The sequence below is a fragment of the Erithacus rubecula genome, assembly GCF_903797595.1.
Source record: "Erithacus rubecula genome assembly, chromosome: 1".
Classification (NCBI taxonomy): domain Eukaryota; kingdom Metazoa; phylum Chordata; class Aves; order Passeriformes; family Muscicapidae; genus Erithacus; species Erithacus rubecula.
Window position 1 is genome coordinate 28,618,595 of NC_136658.1, and position 14,955 is coordinate 28,633,549.

A 14,955-nucleotide genomic window follows, 5' to 3' on the forward strand; every position below is an offset into this window, starting at 1 on the left:
AAGTGGACACAAGTGTTATCAAAGAGTTAGGTCAAAGGAAGTCATGAAGAGCTGGGTGCCCCTACCCATCTCCCTCAAGGAGGTTCAGAAGGCTGAACTACAGGAATGGTTCTGGAATGGAATCCACTTGTTCCAGGTTAGTGTTCACCACTAAGGCATGAGAACACGGGGCATGATTGAAAGTGTGAGCGCTGCTAAAGGGACCATGTGTGCAGCCATCCTGTGGCAGGGGATGGATACTGTTTGGTTCTATGGTGGATGCGTTTCTGATTTACAACAGGACCTTTGCAAAGAATTAATTTCTCACAAAATTCTGTTGTTCTGGGTGATCAGTTGCTGCCTGATAGTTTTAGCCTCTTGTCCTGCTGTGTGGTTGTAGTTCCACTGCCCCAAATGGTGCTTCTCTCAGAGGACAATGAAATAAGTATAAGAGGTCTCCTTTAAAGACTGATACCATTACATCCAGATTTGTTTTCCCTGTGTTATTATAAAAATTCAACGTTCTGATTGAAATAGTTTAGTCATCATAAAAGTCCCATTCAGATCATGGCTCAGCAGGAGCAATGGATTTACTTTAATTAGATCCATCACAAGGGAGGACTTGAACATCCAGTCCAGTTTCATATCCTCGTTTCTCAGCAAGTCCTCCAGGCTGCCTCGTGAGCAGTACTCTGTCACTATGGCAAAGATGCCACAGTCAGAGAAGAATCCCAGGAACAGATTCACATTTTCATGATGCAGATCTTTCATCTGAAACAAGACAGTGAATCACAGTGAGACCAGATCAACCAGACGTCTGCTCAGTAGATTCTTGATGTCACTAGATGCCCTTTTCACACTTGTACTCCCAGACAGCCTTCCACAGAAGGATAGGGACACAAACAACCTCTCTGGTGCTTATTTTTGGCTACTCAACACTCTTTTCAAGCTTTGTTTTCCTTTGTCTATCCATTAGGATAAGAAAAGCAAGATAGCAAAAGCAAACTAAACAGAAGTTTGTGTTTCATTTAGATAAACTGGATTGAATTTTCCACTACTTTGCTGGGGTAGATTCAGTTCAGCTTGTGGATCTTGCTCTGAACTGGAAAGCAATACCATACCTAGAGTCCAAAGTCATCCATCAGTGGTGTCTTTGGAGACATGCCCTGGTAAATTTGTTGCTTTTACATGCATAAAAATGCCACTGTTATGTTAGCAATAGCTGCCAACAGCTAATGGCCTTGAATTTGGAAAACAAGCATTTTTCTTGTCTTTTGTAACAGTAAAATTGAAGACCAAAATCAAGCACCTGAGCGGCATCTTAGGTGGAAACACAAAGCAAACTTCAGAGAAATGCACAACCATGTCTGTGTCACACTGTCAACATATAATATGTGAAAATACCTACCAGTGCCTCACACTGTGCAGGGATGAGTTCCCCAAACCCCTGTGCCTTTGCAGGCAAGGTGACTTGAAGGATTCATTGCACATTTAATACTGCACCAGCTTGGAAGTGGCAGGTCCAGGGTGGGGTTTTACAAGCTGCTGACTGACATATGGATCTAGGGTAAATTTGTCAGATGCAGTTGGGCATGGCCCACTCTACCACATTTCACCAGACTCATTGACAACCACAATGCATTATTTAATGGGTAAACATGAGACAAGGAGAGAAAAAACACTCTGAAGCCAAAAACATTCCCTGAGAAACCCTCCCTCCACATCATCCCCTATTCCTACCTTCCTTAGGATGCTGGTGGAGCTTTGCCGCACATTGTGAACTGCTCCCATCTCAAATTTTTTCAGCCATACCTGGTCTCCCTGTCCACAATCACAGAATCAGAGAACAGTTAAGGCTGGAAGAAACCACTGGTGGACTATAGTCCAAGTTCCCTGCTTAAGAAAGGCTATCCTAGAGCACATTGCACTGGATTGTGTCCAGACAGTGCTAAAATTTCTCCAGTGATGGAAACTGCACATCTTCCCTGGACAATCTGTTTCAGTGTTTAGTGACCTGCACAGCAAGGTTCTTCCTCTTCAGGTGGAATTTTCTGTGCATCAGCTCCTGCCCATTGCCTCTTTTCCACTGAGAAGAGCCTGGCTCTGTCCTCTTGACATCCTCCCTTCAGATATTTATAGATGTCAGTGAGGTGCTCTCTCAGTTGTCTCTTTTCAAGGCTGAACAGCCCCAAGTCCCTCAGCCTTTCCTCTTAAGAGAGAAGCTCCAGCCCCCTAATCCCAATACAGGTGGGGGACTGACAGAGCAAATCTCTGAGCAGCAGTTAACATTGGGATCCAGATCTGAATTTCAGATTCTGGACTTTGAAAGTGACTGGGGATTTTTAATGTTCTTGGAAGCAGATCATTTATATACTGAACCCAAATAAGAATATCCACAGCAAATCCTCAGAAAAAGGGGTGAGGCAGGACCTTTAACTGGATCACAACTTCATATCTGGAAGGTGTCTTAGTATCTAATAAACATCAATAAATTGATTAGAAAGGAAAATAACTCTGGCCAGAGCTTTTTTCTGGCATTAATGATTGATTAAATTTATGTTGTTCCTTTCCAGGGAAAGTTACCATGCCTTTTTTTCAAAAAGCTGCATTTTCAGGAAAGAGCTGATGGATAGGGTGAGTTTTTTTGGCCATTGCCTCTGCTTAAGCTCCATACAGTCCTATTGCCACAAAAAGGAATTTGAGCTTCCATTTGTGTATTGTGATCCTGTCTTGTAAGAAAGTTACTTATTAGAGATGTCACCAAATAAAGACTCTCTTGTAGGAAAGGTTCTTCATGGTACCACCACCTTAGGTGGTGACTCCTCTGACAAAACCAGACTGGCAATGTTATAAATGTATATTGAATATCCCCATCCCATGTGACTCCAAGTGTCAGGGTGAGGGCTGGGTCAGACTCACCTTAAACACTGCTAAGTCCATGCTTGGGAATAATTTATTTTCAGACTTAGGGTTTGTTCAAACTATCTCCATCCTGGGAACTACAGTACTGCAGCCAAATACTTTATCCCCTGGAGCAGTCCAGTGAACACATCCCTACCTACCTCATACAAAGCCACGTTGGAGGTTTCATGGGTGGCAACTGCGCTTTTCAAGGAAGCAGAGCTTCTGCTCTTGACTGCTATGCTGTTTGCATCAGTCAGACTGTCCAAGGTCAGCCTCTGGAAGGCAAAGAAAGTAGGTGATGGGCAGTTACTACCTTTGGGGGAACCTGTATTCCAGCTCTGCCTTGCAGCAGGGATTTCAGGGTAAGGAAATAATGGGATCATTCCCCAGCAGATCACCAGCTCTGGTATGAGCCAGAATGGACCAGGAATAGTTCTCAATATGTTTCAATGCAGGCACTTTATTTTAGAGAGTAAGATGGTTTTTCTTTTTGGACATGCCCTATGGTGCACCTTCCAGCCTCAAGAACAAGGAATAAGCCTTGGCAGCTAGAAGAAACACAATCAAGGCTACTATTCTATATCTTCATAAAAGCTGTGATATCTAATCTGAGACTCAAAAGCACTCAGCTTATGGGAAATTTTCTAATATGCAGGGGGAAATGACATGAAGAAGTGAAATGACCCTTCAAAAGCTCCATGAGTATGAAAATACCACACAGCAAATCTGTTCTAGAGTGTTCCACCAGATTCCTTTCACAAGTAGAAGGACTCACCTTTCTATGTAGCTCTGGGTTGATGAAGACGAGGTCATCCAAGGTCAGTATTATCTTGTTTGGACCCCTGAAAAGCTGGTTGTTTAAGATACTCTGCCTGCAAGAGTTGGAGATCATGGTTATCAATTTTAGGTGTTGTACTGGGTTTGACCAAGGTAAAGTTCACATCCCTTACATGCTGTGCCTTGCATTGGTAGCTGCATGGGTCTGGTTGAAAACAGAGCAGTGTTTTGGCTACTGCCAAGCAGCAGTGTCCTTCTGCCATCCCTCCCCCTCTCCAAAGGGGCTGGGAGTGGGCAAGATCCTGGGAGGGGACACAACCAGGCCAGCTGACCCAAATTAACCAAAGGGATATTCCATAGCATATGAGATCAGCTCAGACATAGAAGCTAAGGGAGAGAGGAGGAAGGGGGGCATTTGTGAGTTTGCAATGTTTGCCTTATGGAGGAGCTGTTATGCATGCTGAAGCCTGGCTTCCCAGGAAGTGTTCCAGCACTGCTGCTGGTGGGAAGTACAGACTAACCTTTTTTCCTCTTTTAGCTCTTGCATGGGCAGATCTCCACTTGTTTCTTTCTTTTCACTGTAATAAAGCTGACCAGCCTTATCTCTGCTGGTCATCTTATTCTCTCCCCTCTCCCAGTGGGAAAAGGAGTGATGGAGTAACTGAGTGGGCACCTGGCAGGCAGCCAGGGTCAACCTGCTACAGGTAGGTAGCCAATTTACACCTCCTCTGAATCCCCCACATCTGGGCAATTCCCTGCACTATTAGACCCTGCCTGCAGTGCTGTATCCGTGTCTGGGGCCCTGACTCACAAAGGTCATGGACTTGTTGGAGCAGGTCCAGAGAAGGCCATGAAAATGATCAGGGGGCTGTAGCACCTCTGCTATGGAGACAGGATGAGAGGTCTGGGGCTGTTCAGCCTGGAGAAGAGAAGGCTTTGGGGATTGCTTGGAGCACCTTCCAGTGCCTATGGAGAGGAGCTACAAGAAACCTGGAGAGGGACTTTTGGCAGGGGCATAGAGTGACAGGACAAGGGGGAATGGCTTCCAGCTGAAAGAATGCAGGTTTAGATTAGATATTAGGAAGCAATTATTTTCTGTGAAGGTGCTGAGGCACTGGCACAGGTTACCCAGAGAAGCTGTGGCAGCCCTAGCCATGGAAGTGTTCAATGAATGGGGGGTTCTGGTCTAGTTAAAGGTGTCCTTGCCCATGGCAGAGTGCTTGGAATTAGATGATTTTTAAGGTCTAAAATTGTGTGGGAGTGGGGATGGGCATTGGTAAAAACAGTGGACAAATCACAATTCCTTGGCTTGGACTCAAATCCCAAGTCATGAATTATCCATTTCAACATGGATAGCAACAAAAGCTTTCATCTCATAGCGTCTTATCATAAATAAACATCTGAATTTAATCTGTTTGCAAATATTAATTTGATGTGCATGTAAGGCATGTTTTGTTTGGCTTGCTTTTATTTGTCATATCCCAAATCTTTCTCCATTAGGAGACAAAAATAAGTTTTATTAGTTCAGTTGGTCTGGTCATGAGCAAACCACATTTAGGCACACCAGCCTTTCTTAGGGACTGAAATGAAACTGTAGTTAATTTATAAGAGCTGCTTGGACACAAGTTACTGTCTAAACATGTTGTCTGAGTGTCTGTATTTTAGCATGGTCAGTTATGAAGCACAGAGCAAGATGTGCCCTTGTAATGGTCACAGGTTTATACAGAGAGAAAAGCTATATGGGATGAACAGCATGGCACACATGGCATCACACCTCATCATTTTGATCCCATTTTTCAATGGACATCAGGGTCTAACACTGAGCACAAAGCAGCAGTATCTATTAGACAGTCAAAAACTCCCCAGCTAGGAGCAGAATAGGGAAGGGAAAGCTCCCCCATGGCCCTCATTGCCACTTCTTTTGCTTAAGGAACTTTGTTAGCATTACAGCAGATGTCTGATCTGCACTCGCCTAAGTGTCTCCCGATGAGGTGGACAATAGGGTGACTTTTGCTAATGCACTGTAGAAGGACACCACCACATAAAACAGCCCTAAATCACCACAATTCACTTTTCCTCTCCATGCATCATTCTGGACATTTTAGAAGAGCACAGAGAGCTTCTTAAAGATGAGAGGAAGCCTTGACCACATAACCACAGGCTTTACTCAGGGTGACATTTTATAATATTTCTCTAAAGACACTGTCCCAAGGCACCCAACTCATCCCCATGAAAAAAGTCATCCCCTATGTACCTTTCACAAGCCCATCTGAAAAAGCTTGTTGGATAAATCACATCCTATCCCTAAGCAGGGAGGAAAGCATCCCTCTACCAAAAGCTAAGCAGAGAGAGTGAAGTGACTCATTTAAGGTCATGCAGCAATCCCTGACAGAGCTAAGACCAGAGCTTCCACATTTCAACTCAGACCATGCAGTGGTTTAAATTTAGCTCCAGATATGCCCCTTCCTGATATAAATCATTGTCTGAGTCATGCTGGACTTTTTCTTCCCTTGCAGATGGGTGTACATCTTTTCTCATGACCAAGCCTTCCCAAGCACAGCTTGGTGCTTGTGGAAGAGCTTACAAATAGACTGGGCAGGAAGATTGTCTTTTATTTACTTAATTGTAGAGGCTGGTGGCCAGGGAACAGAGCAGGGCTTCAAAGTGTGGGTGGATGGAAGCAACCTCATCAGTGTCTGCAGCTCTATCAGAAGCAGCTGTGGGCTGAAAGTGGGGGAGCTGTTTGGGGTGTTGCTTGTTGGGTGGCCTTAAATCTGGGTTTGGAGGGATGATTCAGGAGTGGAGACAAAACATGTGTGGGAAATATTTGAGAGGCAAAGCTGGAAGCAGCAATCTAGCAACTCTGCTCTGCTGAACTCATTGCTGCTCAGAAAATATGCCTTCTAATTTCAGACTATTTTCACTCTAAGTTTGGTCATGTGGATATTAATAATTAGAGACCAGCTGCTCCAGGGACTACAGTGACCTTGCCAAGAGCAATCCATAGCTCCTGGACCAACCAACCCATTCTGCCAAATTTCTATCTTGGATATACAGTTGGGACACAGATGTGGCATGCAATTACAGGAAATTATTCCTTCCCCAGAAGACTACTGCCTTTGCCCCCTATATCTCATGCCCAGACCAACATAGATAATGGGAATGACCAGGGAACTGAACCCCAGTTCAAAACAGGATGTGAATCAACTTCATAACAAAGATGTATCCTAAATATTGGCTCCAAATTCTTTACAGAGGAATTTTTTTTTCTCTTTAGTACATGGAGAAAATACAGAGGGTCAGCCTCACATGCTGCATAGGAAACATGATTATGTTAAGAACAAAAATCTAGGCAAGAATGATCTGGAGTAAGAAAAATACTTGGATTCAACCTCATGTTCTCATAACAGGTTCCTGTCTTCAGTTTGTATATCAGCCTTTCCACTTCCAAAGTGATAACCATCTTCAGAAACCTCCAGCAACAGAGTTTTGGAGCAAGAGAAGGGTGTGAGGAGTCCTTCCCCTCAGGAGGAAGGAGCAGCAGAGGATGTGTGGGATGAACTGACTGCAGACCCCATTCCCTGCCCCGTTGCCACTGGTGAGGAAGAAGTAGAGAATTTGGGAGTAAGGTAAGCCTGGGAAGAAGGGACAGATGGAAAGAAGGTGTTTTTTAAGATTATATTTCTGATTATCTTATTCTGATTTGATTGCAAATAAATTTAATTTCCCCACATCAAATCCATTTTGGCTGTTGTGGTAATTGGTGAGTTCTCCCTTCCTGACCCCATCTTGACCCATGAGTCTTTGGGGGATGCCTGGCATGCTGCCAGGGCCAACACACCACAAATGTGAAGAGGTATGTGGCTGGAGAGCCAAGAACAAATTCTGTGTGTGCATAGTCTAAACTGCTGGCTAAACAACAGAAGCTAAAAGTGGCACCAACTCAAATATGTGTTGCAATTCTCACCTGATGAGAGAAGCCAGGCCCACAGCACACAACAACAGGACAAACAAGAGCATTACTCCCAACAAAATAACTGCAGGCTCAATCCCTGTGCAAAGGTGGGAAAAGAATCAGTGAATTAGAAAATAATTTTGATTTAGGTCAGATAATATTAAAAATATCAATATCAGGCCACTGGATTACGAAGTCAAATATTCAGGCATGAGAATGCTGGAAGACATTTTTAATGCAATGTTAATTTATAAATACACAAATACTTACTCACTTGGAATACATAATACTTCAGCTATGCTAATTATTTATTTCCATGCACCCTTTTTTTTTTTTTTTCCTAAACCAGACTTAGGGCCCCAGATCAGTGAAAAAATAGGGTTTTTTTCAAGTAAATAAATAGACTCACAAGGAAGGATTAGGCTTTACAAGAAGCTTCTGCAAAGTTCATAACTTTTTAACATTTGACCCTTTTCTCTTGAGGAATTAAAATGCTGAAAAATCTTTATCATGTGGTACCATACCAATGGCCAGGGTGAGTCACTGGCCCATCTGGGCTCTTTCATTCTCTGCTGCAGATTTCTAATGCTGAAAAGAGAAGAAGAGGAGGAGCAGCAGAAGGTTGATGTTCTCCTCAACACATCCATCAGCAGAAAGTACTGGAGACAGATACTTTGCTGATGAGCGTGTTTACTAGAGAGCTAAGGGAAGCTGACATGACAGCATAAGCTATATTCCAGTGGGAGCTGTTTGCTGTGTCTGTCTCTTCTGCTTTCTAATTTTTCTATTTTATTCTGTTTGTATCCAGAGATCTATAAATGCAAACAAACTTGGAAAAATTTGGGTTGACAAAAAGTTCACAACTCTGTTACACTGGCACCATCTGCAAGCACTGAGACTTAGAGCTTTCCAGTGAAAGCTGAAGGCATTTTTGAAAATTGGTATTTGCTTCAGGGAAAAACTAGAGCATTTAAGCTGCAATTTCACTGCTTCAATCTAGGGCCCCAGGCCCTGACTGTCCTCACACATACAGAGGAAGAGGCTGTCCATGGAAGCTGTGTATGCCCCATCCCTGGCAGTGTTCAAAATCAGGCTCCATGGGACTTTAAGTAACCTGGTCAGATGTGGGATTGGAATACATGGCCTTCAAAGGTCCCTCCTAACCTATACTACACAACTAACCAGAAGTGAAAGGAGCTAATAATGAGCTTTTGTGAAAGAGCAAATTGACAGCATGCTTGAGGGAACTTATGGGATTGAGATAAAGTGATTAGGGGATGCTTTAAGGGAACTGTGGGAGTACATGAAACTTCTTACAGGATCTTTAGGGGAAAGTGCAAACATGGGTAAAGGGAGAGATGGAATGGGTCAGGAATGCTCAAGCACATGAGAGGATGGGGGTGCTGGTCACACGTAACCATGTTGTGCATTTTTCCCAGGCAAACCCTGCACTTGATCAGTGCAGTCATTCCCACTTTCTTAACCTCATTTACATCTTTTCCCTGGGTAACTGTGCTCTCTGACTGTGTATGATATTTACAGACATAACATCAACCCAGCTAACAGGGAAGGTAAGTCCTGGAGCCTGCAACTCGTGAGAGACCACAAGTCTGGGGTCAGCTCCTGCAGAGACTGAAGAGTTTGAGGGATGGCTATGGAGAAATTCAGGTTTGGACCATCTACCAGAGGATGCATGTGTGAGTCTGCAGGAGTGGAGGCTGTGAGATCTGGTAACAAACTTGGAGCCTAATTGTGAGGTGTAAAAGAGAAGCACCAGAAGGCCATTTCTGCTGTCCATATCCCAGCAGTGCTGGTTGTGGGTTGTGGTGCCTGTAAAGACATAACTCTCCTGTATGTGTTACTCTGCCAGTGACTGTCTGTGTCTGCAGAGTGTGTGTGTGTCTGTGTCTGTGTGTCTGTGTGTCTGTGTCTGTGTCTGTGTGTCTGTGTCTGTGTCCTGGGAACACCAGCTCAGCCCTGCTCCTGGTGAACCTGGAGTTAGGAAGCACAGCAGCCTGACAACTTCACATCCAACACCCCTCCAAGCCTTACTTCATACAGAAGCTGCAGTGAGGCTTGTATTTAATTCTAGCCACAAAATTCAATCTCTGAAATTCTAGAAATCATAATAAATTACTGTTTAATTGACAGATGCCTGGAGCTTTATGCTTCTGTAAAGAGATGAACATAAAATCTGATCTCTCTAAAAATCAGTGTGATTTTTCCATAGACTGCAATGAGATGCTAAATTGCTACATTGTTCCTAGAGGCAGTGCAAAATTAGATATATGATAGTATTATACTTTTCTATTGCTTGCCAGTTGCTATAAGATCAGTACATCTCCAGTTTTCATAGAGTGACACTGATTTATGTGTCAGCTCAGTTATGGCTAAGCCGAGGAAAATGGTTTTCTCAGCTACTGAATGAAATATTCCACAGATGTGGGTAATTTCATCTGTTTAAGTCATATCCTGGAGCAATAGGTGTAAATGCTTAGTATTATAAGAAAATGTGTCAAGAGAAGGTTAAGTGCCCTACCATGAGATGTTATCTGCCCTGTGAACTTTAAAACTGCCCCACAGTTGCCTCAAATTAAAAACAATAGCTAAACCCAGTGCCCAGTCTGACAAACCTAGGAAGCAGCACAGATATTTCTTCCCCTTTTATTACTACCTCTGTTATCTATAATAACTCAAATTATTTTGAGTAATGATTATCATTTTTTCTCGATGAGGTGAGCTCTGATGGTTCTTCCCTCCTCATTGCTACCTGGATAAAGAAGCAGGGGTTAACAGCAGGGTGCTGAGAGCATCTGGTGTTGTGCACTCTCTTAGGCTGTCTTCAAGGCAAATCCTCTTAGTGTCCTGTCCCCCAGAAGGGCAGAGACACAGTGCTGGGTGGAGCCTCTGTTATATAATGGTTACTATTAATAGTGGCAGGTGGTGAGTGTTCGACCCAAAAAACCCTTTCAAGCATGTAACAGTGGTAACAACCTTATAGGCCCAGGAGAGTGGGACTAATGGCTCTGGAATTGTTGAAAAATTGTGTAGATGTGATATTTAGTGTTGGGCCTGGCTGTGATAGGTTAAGGGTTTGATAATCCTAGAATTCTTTTCCAACTGTAATGAGTCTGTTATTCTGTGATCTAACATGCAGTAAAAGAGTATTGTGGATCAGTGGTGTTACCTCTGCTCAGGATTCCCATTACAAACAGCATGATGATCGGGAATTTTTATATTAGATTCTTGAATTTAGGCTTTTCTGGTTGGGGAGTTCTAATTTAAAGGCAACAACCACTTGGAGTGAGAGAGATTAAAGAAATGAGAAGCATGAACTCAATGCCATTTCACCCTATTTTGGGTTCTTTTTTCATTTCTTACCTTCAGTGCAAAGAACATCTGGATCAAACCAACAGCTGGAATCTGGTTTGGGTGGAATTTCATTGGGAAAGTGGATAGCCTGGCCCAGGGACAGCACAGAGCCTGAAGACATGTCCAGCAGGTGGGTAGGGAAAAGCTGGTTCCCACGACCATCTGTGTCCAGTATCACATAGTTGTTCAGCCTCTTCCCAGAGCTGTCTGTCTCTACCTGGTGACTAAATCCAGAGAAGCTGAAGTTTTTTGTGTGCTCAGCTATGTTGGCTCCTGAGGCTCTGACTCCTTTCCTCCGTGCACTGTCCATAGCCATTGCCATGAAGTAAATGGCATCATAGATTGTTCCAAAGAGTGGAGAAACCTAAAAACACAGAAGAAACTGAGGATGAGCTGCTCCTAACCTTCAGTTTGAGATTGGTGGCAAAAATATTTTTTCCCTGGCTAAGTTTTGAACTTAAATACTGAGACACCAGAACATTAAGGCTCACAGAGTAATGGGTTTGAAGGTTAGGTTGAAGGTAGACCCAATATATGCATTACTTTGAATATCTGTCTTCTCTTATGGTGGATTCCCAAAATGCAGTTTCAAAATATTTTTAAAACCACACAAAAATTGCATTATGATGGGAAAAGCCAAGATTCTGAGCCTAATGTTTGGCTAAAATTTATCACAAATTTGTCCTGCCTCAAAACATTACACTAAAAATTCTTCTACAAAAGGGAGATCAAAGGTTCCATGCCAAGACAGGAAAAGTGTCAAGCCCAAAGAATTGGTTTCTCTGTCACAATATTATTTGTCCTGAAGATGCAAAAATCCCACAGCAGAGCCATTTGCACAATCAAACTTGCTCTGTGGAGTAACAGAGCTTTTTCTGTTTGCATTGCTCCCTCCCATGCCAGACTTGGTTTAGGAGCCTTCAACACAAATGGTGACTTTTGCAATCACGTGGTCATTCACAGCTGGTGGGTGAAGAGATATTATAGCCACAGACCTGTGAGAAAAAATGATGAGTGCTCTTGGGAGCCACAGAATCTGACATTTGTGGGATTAATTGATCAGGTGATATCTGCAGTGAAGAACCTGACACTCAATTCAGTTAACCTGGGCTCTCATTAAAGTGAAGGGAAATAAATTAATGCTTTCAAGACATGATTCATCTCCTTCTAAAGTAGATCCATGCAGATCTGATAAATTATGCCCTAAAAGTACTTGTAATTTTTTGAAATGTCGTAGGAATATATGAAGTATAGCTCAGCTGAATCCTGTATCTCTTCACCAGTATGATTCACCAATTCTTGTAAATGTCCTCAAGGTAAAAGCTGATTTGGTTTTTAATGGGCTACAATGACTTCTAGATAATTGTGCTGACAAATAATAACATTGTCTATAGTGCTAAGAAGAATGCAATAGCAATAGCCTTAAACATTTCACTCTAGAAGCATCCAGTATTTCTTTAGCCTGTCTCATCCCCTCAAATTCTCAGACATATGGACATTTTATTTTGGTTCCCTACAAACTCCATGGACTTCATCCACCTTAAGAGATACCTCTTCAATTCAAGTCCATTGCAGCTAGCACACAGCAAACCATATCTGACAGCCTCAGACACAGACCCTTTCTCTTGAATTCCCATCATGGTCCCACAGTTGAACCAAATGAGTTATATTGTCAGACATCTGGGAAATGTGAGTGCAGATGAGTGCAGACCATATTGAAATTTCTCTGTATTTTTCTCAAAATTAAAGTGAGCAGGCTGGGTTGACTCTTCCCTGTACTTTTTCTATAACTATTGCTCATGTTTCCTATTGACAGGTCCCAGAAAAGCCCAAGAGAAAAAGTATTTACCTGTGTGGCTTCCAAATCCCTGATTATTTCACCACTTTCTTTAGCTTCCCTGAATGCATCATAGAAAGTCCTTTCTCCAGACTCCAGTGTGATGGTCAGCACAGCATCATAAGCTTCCTGGAGCTTGCTGTCATTATCAAAGACACTGAATGAGTTGTTTTGGTAAGGGAGACTGTACAGCAAAGTGTCATATGGAATAAAGATGTATCTTCCATCTGCTAGTCCCATTTCCAGAGCTTTTGTGAGTAAGGCAGCCTGTTCCTGCCCTCCAACAAGAACAGAATGCATGCACAGGAGTATAACTGGAACACAAGGACAGTGGAAACTGTTAGTAATCTGTTTGGGGTTTGCAACACAAAATTGCTCTTACCCTGGGAGTAAAAAAAAATTTAAAAAGAGGAAAGAGACCAAAATCACTTACTTTTAATATTATTAACTTCTTTAATCTTGTTCCAAGTGTCCTCAATGCCTTTCTCTCCCTTTTGCACAGATGTAACAATGCCTACAGGTAGCCCGTGGTTCCTGAGCACAGTTGCTGACTCCTTGGCTGTGTACATCCAAATGTCCTCACTGGATGCAATGATGCCTACATGAGCCCACTTAAAATATTTCATTATTGTAAGCAAAATTTGGATTGGAGAGGGCAGGGTCCTTGCAAATGCATTATGGTGGATGGTGGAATCCAGCTTGTAATTGATGCACATCCATGAGAAGATAGCTTTATTCCAGTTTGCCCCTAAATGTGCAGCCACCTCACAGAAGCCAGGGTTTAGAGGGCCTATAAAAGCTGAGGAAAGCTTTCCAAAGTCAACAAATCTAACCAGAGCTCTTGGTGTCTCACATTCTTCTTGCAGGATCACATAATCCAGCCGGTGGCCAAGATCTAGTGAAGGGTCTCTGCTTATTCGTCCCACAGCCAACCTGGCAGCCACATGGGGAAAGGCTTTGGAAAAGAAGGGGTCACAGTTCCAGGGTCCAAGCAGCCCAATTTTAAAGACAGAGCAATGTGCTGGGGGACAAAGCAGGATTATTCCAAAGAACAGCCACCAGAGAGCCTGGAAAAATGTCTTGAATGAATTCCCTTTGTCAAAGGAATGCACTCTGATGTGCCTTGACAGCACCCAGGAGAAGCTGTTCGCACACCACAGGAGAAATGACATTGTTTTACTGCAGGGCAGATCTGCACCAAGTTCTTCAGGGAGCCAGGCAGAGCGTTCCCAGATGCTGGAAGGAAAGCAGATTACGTTTGCTTTTCATCATATGTATTTGTTCCGTGCATGTGGGTACAGCTGAGTCAGCCCAAGCTTCACGGCAGCTCTCAAGGCACAAGCCCTTGAGGAGCCAAAACAACACACAGACACATGGACATGCACCACACAAGCCACCTCAGCACATAGAAAAGTGTCCAAGCAGACATGCCATAACCCTAAAATGCACACTTGCATAAACATTTTGATATGCTTTGCAATGTACTCTGAAGCCAGGCAGTGAAAGTGAGTCCGCTCTGCTTGCAGCACATTACAACCTATGATACATTGTGCTTCTGGCTCCTAAGAAAGATAGTTTCAAAGTTATACAGACAAACACCCATATAAGAAAATTAAAAGGTGAAATGCACAGCTTTCCTCAAAAATCCTCAGTGGGTTGTGAATATGAATCAGGGCCCATACAAAAACAAAAACACACACACATTTTCATACACTTAGGGATACATACGTATGTGCATACAATTTTAAAATATTCTGGAAAAGTTTCTCAAGGGCAACTCAGAGTCTCTTAAATCTGGCAAATTGAATGGTGGATAAACAGATAATCAGAAAATGAGAGAAAAGGAGTATTATGATTTGAATTTAGATAAAGAACTGCTAAATAACTGTCAGATCAAAAGCTTTGTGTACACTCTTGGTTTCAAATATTCTTGGTTAAATACTTGGATCCATAGGGGTTTTTTTTGAATGACAATCTCCTCCTTCACAGCCAAGCACAGAAATAACAAAGCCATAGCAAGCTCCCCTCCATCTTCAGTGTCACCCCTAGGCTTAGAAACTTTGCTGATCCCAGCAAGTTTGTGCTCTAAAATTAGCAAACCCCTTACCCCGGCTTACCTGCTCATTACTGG

At 42.9% G+C, this 14,955-nt stretch overlaps 1 protein-coding gene across 1 annotated transcript in view; it reads right to left on the reverse strand.

The window, feature by feature from the left end:
• The window catches only part of GUCY2F (guanylate cyclase 2F, retinal), a gene marked incomplete at its 5' end in the record, with an annotated part of 37,656 nt that extends 23,660 nt beyond the window's left edge, over positions 1 to 13,996 (reverse strand). Inside the window, 8 exons of the mRNA XM_079312193.1 lie at positions 574 to 750; positions 1,720 to 1,800; positions 3,042 to 3,158; positions 3,659 to 3,755; positions 7,628 to 7,712; positions 10,997 to 11,351; positions 12,837 to 13,138; positions 13,258 to 13,996. Of these exons, the coding sequence (XP_079168319.1) occupies positions 574 to 750; positions 1,720 to 1,800; positions 3,042 to 3,158; positions 3,659 to 3,755; positions 7,628 to 7,712; positions 10,997 to 11,351; positions 12,837 to 13,138; positions 13,258 to 13,996 (1,953 nt within the window). The remainder of the gene's footprint in view (positions 1 to 573; positions 751 to 1,719; positions 1,801 to 3,041; positions 3,159 to 3,658; positions 3,756 to 7,627; positions 7,713 to 10,996; positions 11,352 to 12,836; positions 13,139 to 13,257) is intronic.
• Positions 13,997 to 14,955: the final 959 nt, after the last annotated feature.